The 17470-nt window shown below is 40.6% G+C and overlaps 1 protein-coding gene across 3 annotated transcripts in view; it reads right to left on the bottom strand.

Annotated features, from left to right (window-relative positions):
- Positions 1-17470, bottom strand: part of CCDC9 (coiled-coil domain containing 9) — a 453629-nt gene that overhangs the window by 309492 nt on the left and 126667 nt on the right. For all 3 annotated transcript variants that reach the window (XM_053721824.1, XM_053721823.1, XM_053721825.1), the window contains exon 9: positions 13353-13408. In XM_053721824.1, the coding sequence (XP_053577799.1) occupies positions 13353-13408 (56 nt within the window). The remainder of the gene's footprint in view (positions 1-13352; positions 13409-17470) is intronic.

Below are 17470 nucleotides of genomic sequence, written 5' to 3'. Positions count from 1 at the left end.
CTTCAACCAAATAGTCACAGGCTTTACATCTTCCATCGCCGCATTTATATGTTCCCTGAATACTTAACCAAGAACGTGGGCGTTTAGTTGATGGCAATTGTGTTGGAGATTGAATGTTACCTAGGGTTATGTTTTTAGAATATACGCATTTAAAACCCTTATTTGTCACCTCTTTCAGTGCCCTGTCTTCATAGAGTATTGGGAAATATTTTTTTAGAATAGCACAAATTTCGTAATATTCCGATGAATATTTCGTGGTGAACATAGTTCTATCATCCATTGTATTCCTTGGTCTGTGTTCTAGGGCCTCCTGCCTCCCAACATTAGCCACTTCCTTACCATCTCCGGTCGATATCCCCTTTCAATTAATCTATTGACCACACATTTACTTTCATCAATGTAGTCACTTTCAGAGCTACATATCCGTTTAGTACGTAATAGTTGCCCTCTTGTTATTCCTTTGAAAACATGTTTGGGGTGCGAACTCTTATTGTGTAGAAAAGTGTTGCCTGATATTGGTTTCCTATATAGTTTGGAAGTTATCAAACCTGTTTTAGGATTACCCATCAATGTTACATCCAAGAAATTAATTGAGACTTTATTCCATTCACTTGTAAAGTGAACTCCATTGTCACAATTGTTCAAATACTGTAGAAAATTGTATGCATTCTCTCCATCTGATGACCATATAATTAATAGGTAATCTATGAACCGTTTATATAGAGAGATATGCTTCTTGAAGGGGTTACTATCTGCATAGACAAAGGTTCTCTCCAGCCACCCCATAAAGATGTTTGCATAGGAGGGGGCGAACGTCGCCCCCATGGCTGTTCCCTGCTTCTGCAGATAGTAAACCCCTTCAAACATGAAATAATTGTGTTCAAGTAGATATTTTGTAACTCTAAGGATATATAGTGTAGCTTCACTGTCTATACCATAGATGGGTTCCAAAAAATGTTTGATGGCATTGATTCCCATATCCTGGGGAATGCTCGAGTAGAGGGCCACCACGTCAATGGTTAGCCAGCTAGAATTAAGGGACCACGTAGTATCCTCTATCATTTGTAGGAGATGAGTGGTATCCTTAATATGGCTATATAGTGTCTCTACAATAGGCTGCAGAATGGCATCAAGCCATTCTGACAAAGGCTCCAGAAGGGACCCTATGCCGGACACAATAGGTCTGCCTTTTATGTTGGTCAATCCCTTGTGGACTTTGGGTAGATGGTGAAAAATGGGGGTAATTGGATTTCTCACATATAGATACTGCATAGTCTCTCTATCCATAAACCCCCAATTCACACCATCATCCAACAAGTCATACAATTCTTTTTGGAATCTTCTGACCAGATCATATGTGAGTATCAAATAAGTATTTGAGTCTTCAAGCTGTCTTAATGCTTCAGCAATGTAAGCATCTTTATTTAAGATCACAACACTTCCCCCCTTATCTGAATTTTTGATTGTTATTGACTTGTTGTTTTTAAGCTTACTAAGGGCCTCTTTCTCCTTAAGGGATAAATTGTGTCTGGTGTTCCCATTTGCCTGATGTAACACTGTAAGGTCCTCAACAACACGTTTATGGAATAATTCCAGTGCTTGGCCCCTGCTTTGTATGGCACCAGTCAGCAGCTAGCTCCCACTAGTGTAGGGACCATTTTCTGGAATGAAGCAGTCTATTGGACAGCGAGACTTAACAGAACCTGTGGCCCTGAGGGATAATATCAAGTACCCACGGATCCCAGACTGACCAGGCCCAATCCTTTCCAATACAAAGAAAGTCTGTCCCCTACATGGGCTGTCGCCCAATCAGGTTTAACTCCCTCAATATGACTAGCAGACTCATGGTGATCCTCAGAGCAGCCCCACTCAAAAACGTTTGCGCACCTCTCCACCGGATTACCTGCTGGACACTGACCAAGGGAAACCCCACTGTAACCCCTAACTGGATTGACAGGGTCCTTTAAAGTCTGACCAACTAAAGTCCTGCCTCTGATGGACGACGCTAAAGGGCCATGTTGGGGAACATATTCCCCCTGTTGCGACAGAACCCACAGGGCTCGTCGAGCTAAATCAGCAACACTAGAAATCCTCACAGAGATAAGAACAATGTGCAGAATAGCTTCCCTGACGTAGTCGTTAGCTAAACCCAGAAAGCTGGGAATCACCGGAGTCTCAACAGACGCAAAGTCCTTCTCAAAGGCAACTGAAGGATCCCCTTCAGAAATCTTCCCAGAATCAACAGCCATGGCATCTACCACCATTCCAGGTTCTCACCCAGAGATAAGTATAACCTCTCCCGTAAGTGCAAACCGGACACTTGGCCATCACTTAACTGATCTGAGACCCATATGAGGGCCATTAGGTAGTCAACCAACAGACTCGCTCCCGCAGGAGTTGAGACAAATTCTCTACCAGACCCTTATAGGACCAAAGTGTCCGTGTGTACTGTGGATCAGGTATATACCCCTTGGTCGAGGGCTTGGGAGTCCCGACAGTATCCACTGTAGATGATAAACCATGGCAGCTCAGTCACAGCCTGAGCACCTGGGCCTTCCGAGTAAGATCTCAGAAAATACAAGAGGCAAAAAGGTGCATACCGAGGTGATGTTGTCCGACTGGAATCTGATAAACCAGACCAAGGCTAGTGGGGGTCAAGCTGTCAAGGCATTGAAGATTGCTCTCAACTGTAAGAAGTTTATAGGAAGAGAAGACTCCTCCTGAGTCCACAGGCCCTGTGCTTTAAACAAGCCCCAAAATGTTCCCCAGCCTAACAGACTGGCATCCGTTGTCAATCACTCAGGAAGGTCTCAGGAAATATGTGCCACAAGCTAGATGGTCCTGCAAAATCCACCACAAGAGGGAGTCTCTTGTTAGGGGATCCAGATCTATCCTCTGCGAGAGATCTGAGTGGTCTCCGTTCCATTGACTAAGCATGCATAACTGCAGAGGTCTCAGATGGAACCAAGCAAAAGGAATGATGTCCATGGAGGCAACCATCAGACCAATCACCTACATGCATTGAGCCACTGATGGACGAATAGCAGACTGGAGAGAAATGCACGAATCAAGAAGTTTGGATTTTCTGACGTCCGTCAGAAAAATCTTCATGGACAGGGAATCTATAATTGTTTATAAGAAACACACCCTTGAATCTGGTACTAGGGAACTCTTTCCCAGATTTACTTTCCATCCGTGGAAACATAGAATAGACAACAACTCTGTATAAGATCTTGCTAGATGAAAAGATGACGCTTGAACCAAGATGTCATCCAGGTAAGGCACCACAGCAATTCCCTGAGACCTGACCACTGCCAGAAGAGCCCCCAGAACCGTTGTGAAAATTCTGGGAGCTGTAGCAAGGCCAACAAACTGGAAATGTTTGTCCAGAAAAACAAACCTCAGATACTGGTAATGATCCCTGTGAATGGGAACATGAAGATACGCATCTTTCAGATCTATGGTCGTCATGAACTGACTCTCTTGGATCAAAGGAAGAATGGAACGGATGGTCTCCATTTTGAAGGACAGAACCTTGAGGAATTGGTTGAGACACTTTAGGTCCATAATGGGACGGAAAGTGCCCTCCTTTATGGGAACTATAAACAGATCTGAATAGAATCCTAGGCCCTGTTCCTATAGGGGAACTGGAACAATCACTCCCAGGGAAGATAGATCCTTTACGCAGCTTAAGAAGGCTTCTCTCTTTATCTGATCCGCAGATAACCTTAACAGGTGGAATCTGCCCCTGGGAGGACAGGATTTGAATCCTATTCTGTAACCGTGGGACACTATGTCTATGGCCCAAGGAACCGGAACATCGCGTATCCAAGCCTGCCGAAAAAAAGAGAGCCTGCCCCCGACTTGAGCCAATACAGGATTGGGGGCGGTCCCTTCATGCCGATTTTGAATCAGCAGAAGGCTTCTTGGCGTGCTTTCTTTTATTTCAAGGCTGACTGGACCTCCAAGAAGACTTGGAATGTTCAGGCTTGGAAGAGGAAGATTTTTGTCCCTTAAAGTTACGAAAAGAAAGAAAATTAGAATTCTGGCGACCCTTAGGACTTTTCTTTTTACCCTGAGGTGGGAAAGAGCCCTTTCCACCTGTAATTTCAGAAATTATTTCAGCCAGACCTGGATCAAACAAGGTTTTACCTTTATAAGGCAAAGACAAAAGCTTGGACTTGGATGTGACATCTGCAGACCAAGATTTTCACTTTAGAGCTCTATGAGCTAAAACAGTGAAACCAGAAATCTTAGCTCCTAGTCTAAGAACTTGCATGTTGGAATCACAAATAAAGGTATTGAGAGCCTTGATCCTGTCTTGCATCTCCTCTATAGTAGTCTCCTCAGATTAGATCAAATAAGTCACCGCACCAATAAGATGCTGCCCCCGCAACTGTAGCAATACTAGCAACAGGCTGCCACTGTAATCCCCGATTACTGTACATCTTCTTTAAAAAAAAAAAAAAGCCTCAAGCTTCTTATCCATGGGATCATTGAAAGAACAACTATCTTCAATAGGAATAGTAGTTCTCTTGGCAAAGAGTAGAGATAGCTCCCTCTACCTTGGGCACTGTGCACCACGAGTCATGTATAGAATCAGCAACAGGAAACATCTTTTTAAAAACAGGGGATGGGGAAAAAGGAATCCCTGATTTATCCCATTCCTGAGCTATGATAGCTGCTCTGCCATATGGTCTGGAACAGGAAACACTTCCACAGAGGAAGGATCATCATATACCCTGTTAAGTTTACTAGACCTCTTTGGATTCTCAGCAACAGACGCATCAGACTCTTCCAAAGTAGCAAGAACCTCCTTCAATAGTACCCGGAGGTATTCTAATTTAAATCTGAAATTAATCTCCTCTGAATCTGCAGAATTGGTTACTACAGTATGAGAATCTGACAACTCACCCACAGACGCCACTAAGGTATCATGTTCGTCAGCTAACTTAGAAAAACTGACTAGCGCAGCCTTAGCAGAATCAAAACTCTTAACAGATATATTTTTGGTTTTCCTCTGTCGCTTACCAGCAAAGAGAAAGGCTGATAATGCTGCCAAAAAAGCAGATGTTATCTGCGCAGCAAAATCCGCTGGTAAATAAACACACCCAGGAGGATGTTGAGAGGAACCGCAGGGCACTTCTTGTGAAACAGTATGGGACATTCGAGGGGAGTGTAGAGGCATGACATGGACAACATTATCCTGAGAGACTCAGGAAGGGAAATCTGGTCTTTAAAAATGTTAAAGACTTATTTAAACATGAAAAACAAAAATTGCACAGGGGGCACTATCTGAGCCTCCAAACAAAGCAAACATTTTTTAAAATGAACTTCTAAATTTTGGTCTGAGTCCATCTTAGGAAAAAAAAAAAAAAAAAAATTAAATTCCCAAAGAATTGAAATACTAAATGAAATAATATACCCCCACAGACAATATAAAATAGACTACAGTATTGCTGAGGTAACTCACCACACCAGGACCAGGAGTAACCACTAGTAACAGACAGATGAAAACGATGACAGCATTAATACACTTTTAAATTTACTTCTATTTTCAAATGTGCTTTATTCTCGTGGTATCCCTTGTTGAAAAAAGAATACGCACATATAGTACACTAGTGGAGCCTAGCTGCTGATTGGTGCTTGCACACATTTGTCTCTTGGGATTGGCTAACTAGATATGTTCAGCTAGCTGCCAGTAGTAGAATGCTGTTACTTAAGCAAAGGATAACAAGAGAATGAAGCAAATTTAATAATGGAAGTAAATAGAAAACATAATTTATGCTTACCTGATAAATTCCTTTCTTCTGTTGTGTGATCAGTCCACGGGTCATCATTACTTCTGGGATATAACTCCTCCCCAACAGGAAATGCAAGAGGATTCACCCAGCAGAGCTGCATATAGCTCCTCCCCTCTACGTCACTCCCAGTCATTCGACCAAGAATCAACGAGAAAGGAGAAACCAAGGGTGAAGTGGTGACTGGAGTATAATTTAAAAGATATTTACCTGCCTTAAAACAGGGCGGGCCGTGGACTGATCACACAACAGAAGAAAGGAATTTATCAGGTAAGCATAAATTATGTTTTCTTCTGTTATGTGTGATCAGTCCACGGGTCATCATTACTTCTGGGATACCAATACCAAAGCAAAAGTACACGGATGACGGGAGGGATAGGCAGGATCATTATACAGAAGGAACCACTGCCTGAAGAACCTTTCTCCCAAAAATAGCCTCCGAAGAAGCAAAAGTGTCAAATTTGTAAAATTTGGAAAAAGTATGAAGCGAAGACCAAGTTGCAGCCTTGCAAATCTGTTCAACAGAGGCCTCATTCTTAAAGGCCCAAGTGGAAGCCACAGCTCTAGTAGAATGAGCTGTAATTCTTTCAGGAGGCTGCTATCCAGCAGTCTCATAGGCTAAACGAATTATGCTACGAAGCCAGAAGGAGAGAGAGGTAGCCGAAGCCTTATGACCTCTCCTCTGACCAGAGTACACGACAAACAGGGAAGACGTTTGTCGAAAATCCTTAGTTGCCTGCAAGTAGAACTTGAGGGCACGAACTACATCCAGATTGTGTAGAAGACGTTCCTTCTTTGAAGAAGGATTTGGACACAAGGATGGAACAACAATCTCTTGATTGATATTCCTGTTAGTGACTACCTTAGGTAAGAACCCAGGTTTAGTACGCAGAACTACCTTGTCTGAGTGAAAAATCAGATAAGGAGAATCACAATGTAAGGCTGATAACTCAGAGACTCTTCGAGCCGAGGAAATAGCCATTAAAAACAGAACTTTCCAAGATAACAATTTTATATCAATGGAATGAAGGGGTTCAAACGGAACCCCCTGTAAAACGTTAAGAACTAAGTTTAAACTCCATGGCGGAGCAACAGTTTTAAACACAGGCTTGATCCTAGCTAAAGCCTGACAAAAGGCCTGGACGTCTGGATTTTCTGACAGACGCCTGTGTAACAAGATGGACAGAGCTGAGATCTGTCCCTTTAATGAGCTAGCCGATAAACCCTTTTCTAAACCTTCTTGTAGAAAGGACAATATCCTAGGAATCCTAACCTTACTCCAGGAGTAACCTTTGGATTCGCACCAGTATAGGTATTTACGCCATATCTTATGGTAAATCCTTCTGGTAACAGGCTTCCTAGCCTGTATCAGGGTATCAATAACCGACTCAGAAAAACCACGTTTTGATAAAATCAAGCGTTCAATTTCCAAGCAGTCAGCTTCAGAGAAGTTAGATTTTGATGTTTGAATGGACCCTGTATCAGAAGGTCCTGTCTTAGAGGTAGAGACCAAGGCGGACAGGATGACATGTCCACTAGATCTGCATACCAAGTCCTGCGTGGCCATGCAGGCGCTATTAGAATCACTGATGCTCTCTCCTGTTTGATTTTGGCAATCAATAGAGGGAGCAGCGGGAAGGGTGGAAACACATAAGCCATCCCGAAGTTCCAAGGTGCTGTCAAAGCATCTATCAGAACCGCTCCCGGATCCCTGGATCTGGACCCGTAGCGAGGAAGTTTGGCGTTCTGGCGAGACGCCATGAGATCTATCTCTGGTTTGCCCCAACGTCGAAGTATTTGGGCAAAGACCTCCGGATGAAGTTCCCACTCCCCCGGATGAAAAGTCTGGCGACTCAAGAAATCCGCCTCCCAGTTCTCCACTCCCGGGATGTGGATTGCTGACAGGTGGCAAGAGTGAGACTCTGCCCAGCGAATTATCTTTGATACTTCCATCATTGCTAGGGAGCTTCTTGTCCCTCCTTGATGGTTGATGTAAGCTACAGTCGTGATGTTGTCCGACTGAAACCTGATGAACCCCCGAGTTTTTAACTGGGGCCAAGCCAGAAGGGCATGGAGAACTGCTCTCAATTCCAGAATGTTTATTGGCAGGAGACTTTCCTCCTGATTCCATTGTCCCTGAGCCTTCAGAGAATTCCAGACAGCGCCCCAACCTAGTAGGCTGGCGTCTGTTGTTACAATTGTCCAGTCCGGCCTGCTGAATGGCATCCCCCTGGACAGATGTGGCCGAGAAAGCCACCATAGAAGAGAGTTTCTGGTCTCTTGATCCAGATTCAGAGTAGGGGACAAGTCTGAGTAATCCCCATTCCACTGACTCAGCATGCACAATTGCAGCGGTCTGAGATGTAGACGTGCAAAGGGAACTATGTCCATTGCTGCTACCATTAAGCCGATCACCTCCATGCATTGAGCTACTGACGGGAGTTGAATGGAATGAAGGACACGGCATGCATTTAGAAGCTTTGTTAATCTGTCTTCTGTCAGATAAATCTTCATTTCTACAGAATCTATAAGAGTCCCCAAGAATGGAACTCTTGTGAGAGGAAAAAGAGAACTCTTCTTTTCGTTCACTTTCCATCCATGCGACCTTAGAAATGCCAGAACTAACTCTGTATGAGACTTGGCAGTTTGAAAGCTTGAAGCTTGTATCAGAATGTCGTCTAGGTATGGAGCTACCGAAATTCCTTGCGGTCTTAGTACCGCCAGAAGGGCACCCAGAACCTTTGTGAAGATTCTTGGAGCCGTAGCCAATCCGAATGGAAGAGCTACAAACTGGTAATGCCTGTCTAAGAAGGCAAACCTTAGATACCGGTAATGATCTTTGTGAATCGGTATGTGAAGGTAAGCATCCTTTAAATCCACTGTGGTCATGTACTGACCCTTTTGGATCATGGGTAAGATTGTCCGAATAGTTTCCATTTTGAACGATGGAACTCTTAGGAATTTGTTTAGGATCTTTAAATCCAAGATTGGCCTGAAAGTTCCCTCTTTCTTGGGAACCACAAACAGGTTTGAGTAAAACCCTTGTCCTTGTTCCGACCGCGGAACCGGATGGATCACTCCCATTAATAACAGATCTTGTACACAGCGTAGAAACGCTTCTTTCTTTATCTGGTTTGTTGACAACCTTGACAGATGAAATCTCCCTCTTGGGGGAGAGAATTTGAAGTCTAGAAGGTATCCCTGAGATATGATCTCTAGCGCCCAGGGATCCTGAACATCTCTTGCCCAAGCCTGGGCGAAGAGAGAGAGTCTGCCCCCCACTAGATCCGGTCCCGGATCGGGGGCCCTCGGTTCATGCTGTCTTTGGGGCAGCAGCAGGTTTCCTGGCCTGCTTGCCCTTGTTCCAGGACTGGTTAGGTTTCCAGCCTTGTCTGTAACGAGCAACAGCTCCTTCCTGTTTTGGTGCAGTGGAAGTTGATGCTGTTCCTGCTTTGAAATTCCGAAAGGGACGATAATTAGACTGTCTAGCCTTAGCTTTGGCTTTGTCTTGAGGCAGGGCGTGGCCCTTACCTCCTGTGATGTCAGCGATAATTTCTTTCAAACCGGGCCCAAATAAAGTTTGCCCCTTGAAAGGTATATTAAGTAATTTGGACTTAGAAGTTACATCAGCTGACCAGGATTTTAGCCACAGCGCCCTACGTGCCTGAATGGCGAATCCTGAGTTCTTAGCCGTAAGTTTGGTTAAATGTACTACGGCCTCCGAAATGAATGAATTAGCTAGTTTAAGGACTCTAAGCCTGTCCGTAATGTCGTCCAGCGTAGTTGAACTAAGGTTCTCTTCCAGAGACTCAATCCAAAATGCTGCCGCAGCCGAAATCGGCGCGATGCATGCAAGGGGTTGCAATATAAAACCTTGTTGAACAAACATTTTCTTAAGGTAACCCTCTAATTTTTTATCCATTGGATCTGAAAAAGCACAGCTATCCTCCACCGGGATAGTGGTACGCTTAGCTAAAGTAGAAACTGCTCCCTCCACCTTAGGGACCGTTTGCCATAAGTCCCGTGTGGTGGCGTCTATTGGAAACATCTTTCTAAATATAGGAGGGGGTGAGAACGGCACACCGGGTCTATCCCACTCCTTAGTAACAATTTCAGTTAGTCTCTTAGGTATAGGAAAAACGTCAGTACTCGCCGGTACCGCAAAGTATTTATCCAACCTACACAATTTCTCTGGTATTGCAACAGTGTTACAATCATTAAGAGCCGCTAAAACCTCCCCTAGTAAAACACGGAGGTTTTCCAATTTAAATTTAAAATTTGAAATATCTGAATCCAATCTGTTTGGATCAGAACCGTCACCCACAGAATGAAGCTCTCCGTCCTCATGCTCTGCAAGCTGTGACGCAGTATCAGACATGGCCCTAGTATTATCAGCGCACTCTGTTCTCACCCCAGAGTGATCACGCTTGCCTCTTAGTTCTGGTAATTTAGCCAAAACTTCAGTCATAACAGTAGCCATATCCTGTAATGTTATCTGTAATGGCCGCCCAGATGTACTAGGCGCCATATTATCACGCACCTCCCTGGCGGGAGATGCAGGTACTGACACGTGAGGCGAGTTAGACGGCATAACTCTCCCCTCGCTGTTTGGTGAAATTTGTTCAATTTGTACAGATTGGCTTTTATTTAAAGTAGCATCAATACAGTTAGTACATAAATTTCTATTGGGCTCCACCTTGGCATTGGAACAAATAACACACTAGCAATAAACTTGCAACTTGGTTACAATCTTATTTAACAAAAACGTACTGTGCCTCAAAGAAACACTAAACGATTAAATGACAGTTGAAATAATGAACTGAAAGACAGTTATAGCATCAATCCTTAAAAACAACACAACTTTTAGCAAAGGTTTGTTCCCATTAGTAAATTAACAATAATTAAATTTGAAACATAAAAATTACAGAGCAACGTTTTTAATCACAGTCAATATATAAGTCTCACAGCTCTGCTGAGAGAATCTACCTCCCTCCAAAGAAGTTTGAAGACCCCTGAGTTCTGTTAGAGATGAACCGGATCATGCAGGAAATACAAGAGTAACTGACTGGAAATTTTTGATGCGTAGCAAAGAGCGCCAAAAACGGCCCCTCCCCCTCACACACAGCAGTGAGAGAGAAACGAAACTGTCACAATTAAAACAAGCAACTGCCAAGTGGAAAAATAATGCCCAAATATTTATTCACTCAGTACCTCAGAAAATGCAAACGATTCTACATTCCAGCAAAAACGTTTAACATGATAAATACCTATTAAAAGGTTTAATGTACTTTTAACAGAGTAATTCCGGTGAAATACCATCCCCAGAATACTGAAGTGTAGAGTATACATACATGTCATTATAACGGTATGGCAGGATTTTCTCATCAATTCCATTCAGAAAATAAAAACTGCTACATACCTCAATGCAGATTCATCTGCCCGCTGTCCCCTGATCTGAAGCTTTTACCTCCCTCAGATGGCCGAGAAACAGCAATATGATCTTAACTACTCCGGTTAAAATCATAGTAAAAACTCTGGTAGATTCTTCTTCAAACTCTGCCAGAGAGGTAATAACACGCTCCGGTGCTATTGTAAAATAACAAACTTTTGATTGAAGTTATAAAAACTAAGTATAATCACCATAGTCCTCTCACACATCCTATCTAGTCGTTGGGTGCAAGAGAATGACTGGGAGTGACGTAGAGGGGAGGAGCTATATGCAGCTCTGCTGGGTGAATCCTCTTGCATTTCCTGTTGGGGAGGAGTTATATCCCAGAAGTAATGATGACCCGTGGACTGATCACACATAACAGAAGAAAAGTTATTTAAAATTGTTTGTTCTATCTGAATCCTGAAAAAAAATTGGTGGTTTCCTGTCCATTTAAGTGTAGGTAAGCGCAGCGCATCAAGATGCCATCATGCCAGGCCCTCATATTTTTAAATTAAGATTTTTTTATTTATTTTTTATTTTTTGAACAACATTTTTTACACTGTTGGAAAGGTTAGGTGATTACCTTTCCAATGGTGGGTCTTGGGGTATATAGCTGCTTAGATGCCTGAGATACAGGCTTCTAGGCAGCATGCCCCTATTCTTAACATTGTTAAGTATAAATAAAGTTGCACGGTGACGTCATCACGTTGGTACGCGTGACGTCACCGCACATAATGTGAAGCCTAGGCGATGCCTGTCACTATGCAGGCCCGATCGCCGGGGTAGGAGCGGGTGGGAGGCCCCAGATCTCCATCAAGATGGGAGAGTGCTAGTGACGGCTCTGAGCCGTCAATAGCAGTGGGAAACTCTGACGACTCAGAGCCGTCATAAGCACTCAAAGGGTTAACTATGTGTTTAACCCCTTAACAACCGACGTACCCTGTACATCCTCACTCGTTGAGGGTTTTACTAGCGCAGTTTCACAGAAAGCGGAGAAGCTGTGCTAGAACTGCATACCTCACTTCCGGAAGCATGCAGATATAGAGTGGTCTTGCTGACATAGGCAATACCTGCTCTATTTACGGTACATATGAATGACCAACATCGTAGCGGGTACGCCTGTAGTTGTTAAAGGGACAGTCTAGTCCAAAATAAATTTTCATGATTCAGATAGATCATGTAATTTTAAACAATTTTCCAATTTACTTTTATCACCAATTTTGCTTTGTTCTTTTGGTATTCTTAGTTGAAAGCTAAACCTAGGAGGTTCATATGCCAATTTCTAAGCCCTTGAATGCCACCTCTTCTCTCATTTTGACAGTTTTTCACCACTAGAGGGTGTTAGTTCATGTGTTTTATATAGATAACATTGAGCTCACGCACGTGAAGTTCCTATGAGTCAGCACTGATTGGCTAAAATGCAAGTCTGTCAAAAAAACTGAAATAAGGGGGCAGTTTGCAGAGGCTTAGATACAGTATAATCACAGAGGTAAAAAGTGTATTTATATTACGGTGTTGGTTGTGCAAAACTAGGGAATGGGTAATAAAGGGATTATCTATCTTTTAAAACAATAAAAATTCTGGTGTAGACTGTCCCTTTAAGGTGTTGAGCCCTGCAAAGGGGTTGAACATACAGGTAGTTAATAAGGGTCAGTAATGAAAAAGGGGCTCATTTTAAGGGAGAGTGTAGTGTAACATTTTCTCCCCTTTAATTTGTTCCCAATTATACATTTTACCAGCTGGAGTCTATTAAACTGTTTACAAATAGCTAATTTACCATTATTTTGGCATTTGAAAAAGCTGTTTTTGACAGTTGTTTCTCCACCTATACTGAAAGGAAGCATGCGTGTATAGAAAGTGATGACATAAGGAGATCAGATTTCCCTGCAAGATCGGCTTATTTTAATGGATTTGGGTGACAAAGAACAAAAACAGTTGATTCATATACAAAAATAATCCTAAAAAAGGAGACATTTCTCATGCATTGCATACTTTGATTCTGGCATAACAAGTCATTCCAAAAACATTAAGGGGAGACCAACTGTACAGTACATTGTACCTTTAGTATAACCACAATTAATACAAACTGTTCATTTATTTTTTGAAAGGAAAACACTCACCTCGCCTGCCCGCTGGCTCATCGTCTATTTGTGGGTTGGGGGCGTCATCCTTAAACCTGTCCGGGTGACAAAAGTGACAGCAGTGGGTTAGTGTAGCTTCTATATTAACAAGAATAGTTAAATTAATCAGGAGCGCTAGAAAGCTAAAAGCAATTGTCTAATGGTATTAATAAAGTGCCAAGTGTATGTGCAAAAGATTAATTGTGAAAATATTAATAAAGTGCAAAAAATTAAATGTTTTCAAATAGGTGAGGTTTAATTGATAGTTGTTTATCTGAAATATATTATAAAGTGAATAAGTGTAGCTATAAATCCAGACAGGTATATGTCTATTAGCATATGCCTCTATGGATTATTCAAAATATAAAGTGAAATGGTCCTCTGGCCAAATTTACAAAAATCAGTCTGTGATTTACAAACTGTGTATGGTGTTTAAAAAGTGCTTTAAGCTAAAATTAGGCGAAGGAAAACAGTGTCTTCATTGGTTATTAAAATTATAAATAATAAATCTATAAATACAGATTCAAATACTTAAATAGTGCGATGTGAGATTTAATATACAGATTATCTACAGTTAATAAAAAAGTATCAAAACATTCGGATTGCATGTAATGGTGAAGGTAATAAATGCACAATGAATAAGAAGTTAGGCTCTGCCTAAAATTTAATCTGTTATAAACAAGTGCAAACAAATCTTATTATTGCTAAAAACGGACGTCTCCGTGCAACATCAAAGTTAAAATTAAGGTTGCCACCACATATCAAAAAAGAGAGAGATTGGCATTAAAAACAGAAAATTCCGGATATCCAATTGAACAGTCTGTGTTATAAACGGGAAATCTTATCTTACCCGTAATCAGTCCACGAAATCAGTTTGGAGGGGGGATTTTTCTGACTTACCCCCAAACAATTCAGCCGTCAGTCCAGTAGATAGAAAATTACTGCCGTAGCGGAGTGACATCACTTTTTTATAGGCGCTGTCTGCAGAGTACAATCTGATTGGTCCTTAGGTGGGCAGTGTCAGATTTCTCACTGCCGTGATCCTTTTGAATGGAGTATCCGCTCTTAAGTGCCAACGAGCACGCAGGATACTGATTAGATCGTCCGTTGTAAGGGGACAATAGTCTCAGCGGTGTGTAGGTACTATAGTCTCACCTTACTTTAAAATAGAGCCGGTCTGATGCACACAGTCTCCAAATGTGCAGTAGATGTAGAATCTTTTATTTTAAAAGTGCTAGTGCCTATATGGAAAGTGCTGGTGCTATTTCACGGATTGTGTTAACCAGTCATTAACCAAGGCAGTATTTATGAAATGTAAAGTTTTTCGAAAGCAGAATATCAATTCAAACTGCAAATGTAGCAACAAAGTTCAACAAAATTCATAGGCAACTAACATCAACGCGTTTCTCCCTGTGCAGGGCTTTTTCAAGATGAAAGTGTTGCCAACAGTTGCACCTTTTTAAAGGTGTTCCTAATTTTCTATTGGTTCAATGAAATTAGTTAAGGTGGTTTAGACAATTTCATAAGGTGGTATTGGCAAACCTCTATTTAGGCAACCTTACTAATAATTTATGTGCAAATAAATATACAACAATTCCAAATGCAAAAGAATTTTTAATACTTAGAAGTATATCGATTAAAACCTATATTATTAAAAAATTCTTAGAAAGTACACAAATGTCTAAATAAATTAATTAGATGTAGGATATTCATATCTAATAAAAATTTTGGATATAAAATATAGAATATAAATATAGCTCTGTGACTAGGAGCATTAATTCATACATATAAATGAATGCTTTTAGTAATATATAAAGATAGTAAATCTAAATATAAATATGAATTCATAAGCTTAAATCTTGTTGTTATTACTCAGGACAATGACTCGTACAAGGGATTACAATGATTTAATATAAGAGTGAAGGAATAGTAACCAGAGACTATTAAAAATTAATAAAAAATTAATAAAAATTAATAAAAATTAATAAAAAATTAATGAAAAATTATTAAAAAAAAATCTAAAATGGGGTTAGTCCAACAGAAATGGTGAAATATCAAGTTCTGAGTTCAGCCCTATTGGAAATAATGTCTCATATTTGTAAATGAACTCTGCTTCTTTCAATTTAAGAAATTTTTCTATATTTCCACCTCTCCAATTTTGTTTCACATGTAATATTCCCCAATATTTAAGATCTGATGTTCTACCTTTATGTTTTAATTTAAAATGTTTATATAAATTGGTGTCATCAATTCCTTTTTCAATACACAGAAGGTGCTCCCTTATTCTATCTTTGACCATTCTTTTTGTCTCCCCAAAGTAAATTAAATCACATGTGCATTTAAGGGCATATATAACTCCCTTGGTAGTGCATCTAATGCATTCTTTAATTTTAATTTCTTCTCCTGATTTTGGGACCTTTAGTGTACTTCTTTTGTCACTATGTTTGCAGGCCTTACACGAGTAGCACGGAAAGAAACCTGAAATTTTTTCTCCCTGTAGGTCTTTTTGTGTAAAGCTTTTCAGGTTTGGTATACTAGGTGCCAAAATGGACTTAAAATTTTTTGTTTTCTTAAAAATCATTTTAGGTTTAGATGGGAGGGAATCTCCTATTATGGGATCTTCTCTAAGTATGGCCCAATGTTTATTGAGGATTTTTCTCATGAGGCCATGGTCTGCACTAAAATCTGTAATAAATGGGACATTAATTATTTCCTTATTCTCTTTGGTATCTTTTTGTTTATAAATGAGTAGGGAATCTCCTTCTGTTTCTGTAGCTCTTTTTACAGCTTTATTTACATTGTCTTCATTGTAACCTCTATCTTTGAACTTTTCTATTAATACCTCAATTTGATTCTCAAAGTCACACATTCTAGAACAGTTTTTCCTTATCCTTAAACTTTGTCCAACAGGGATATTATCTTTCCACTGTTGCAAATGACAGCTATTAGCGTGAACAAAGCTATTGGAGTCCACTTCTTTAAAGTGGGTTTTCGTTTGTATTGAATTATTAATAACCATAATTTCTAAATCTAAAAACACAATTTTTTCTTTACTGTAATTAAAAGTGAAATTCAGGCCACTGTCATTAGTGTTCATGTTTTTAAAGAGGCAAAGTAATTTTTCTTCTGTCCCCCTCCATAGCAGTAGAACATCATCGATGTACCGTCTATAGAGCACGAGGTCTGCACCACAGTCATGCATCTGGAAAAAGGACTCTTCCCAATTTCCAACAAAGAGATTGGCATAACTGGGTGCAAACCTTGTGCCCATAGCTGCACCCTCGATTTGTAAATAAAATTGCTTATCATGCATAAAATAATTATTTTTTAATATGAACTCTATACTTGTGAGTAAAAATTATTTTTGTTCAATCATCATATCAGGATCCGTATCTAAATATTTACTGATAGCCTGTATTCCCTTTGCATGATCTATCACCGTGTAGAGTGATGTTATATCTCCAGTGACTAAAATCAGATTTTCTTCCCATACTGTATCCCTTAAAATAGTTAAAACCTCAGTCGAGTCTTTTAAATAAGAATCTAATTTCTTAACAAATTTTTGTAGGTAAATGTCTACATAGTGTGAAAGATTTGATGACAGAGAGCCAATCCCGGAGATAATCTGTCTCCCTGGAGGTTGTTCTAAATTTTTGTGAATTTTTGGAAGGAAGTAGAACACCGGGACCCTCGGAAAAGTAGGGTCCAGGAATTCCACCTCCTTCTCATTAAGTATGCCCAATCTTTTGCCCTTTCCTATCAATTTCTTAAGACATGCTGCGAATTTGTTAGTTGGATTTAGTTCTAATTTTTTATATGTTTTGGTCTCACCTAACAGTCTATTGGCCTCTAATTTGTAGTAGCTTGTGTCCATCACTACAATCCCGCCGCCCTTATCAGCGGGCTTGATGGTTACATCTTTTCTAATAAGAAGTTAGGCTCTCTCTTTTTTGATATGTGGTGGCAACCTTAATTTTAACTTTGATGTTACACGGAGACGTCCGTTTTTAGCAATAATAAGATATGTTTGCACTTGTTTATAACAGATTAAATTTTAGGCAGAGCCTAACTTCTTATTCATTGTGCATTTATTACCTTCACCATTACATGCAATCCGA

The sequence above is a fragment of the Bombina bombina genome, chromosome 7 (genome assembly GCF_027579735.1).
Source record: "Bombina bombina isolate aBomBom1 chromosome 7, aBomBom1.pri, whole genome shotgun sequence".
NCBI lineage: Eukaryota > Metazoa > Chordata > Amphibia > Anura > Bombinatoridae > Bombina > Bombina bombina.
Note: the sequence above shows the minus strand (reverse complement) of the source record. Positions and strands in the feature narration are given on the sequence as shown.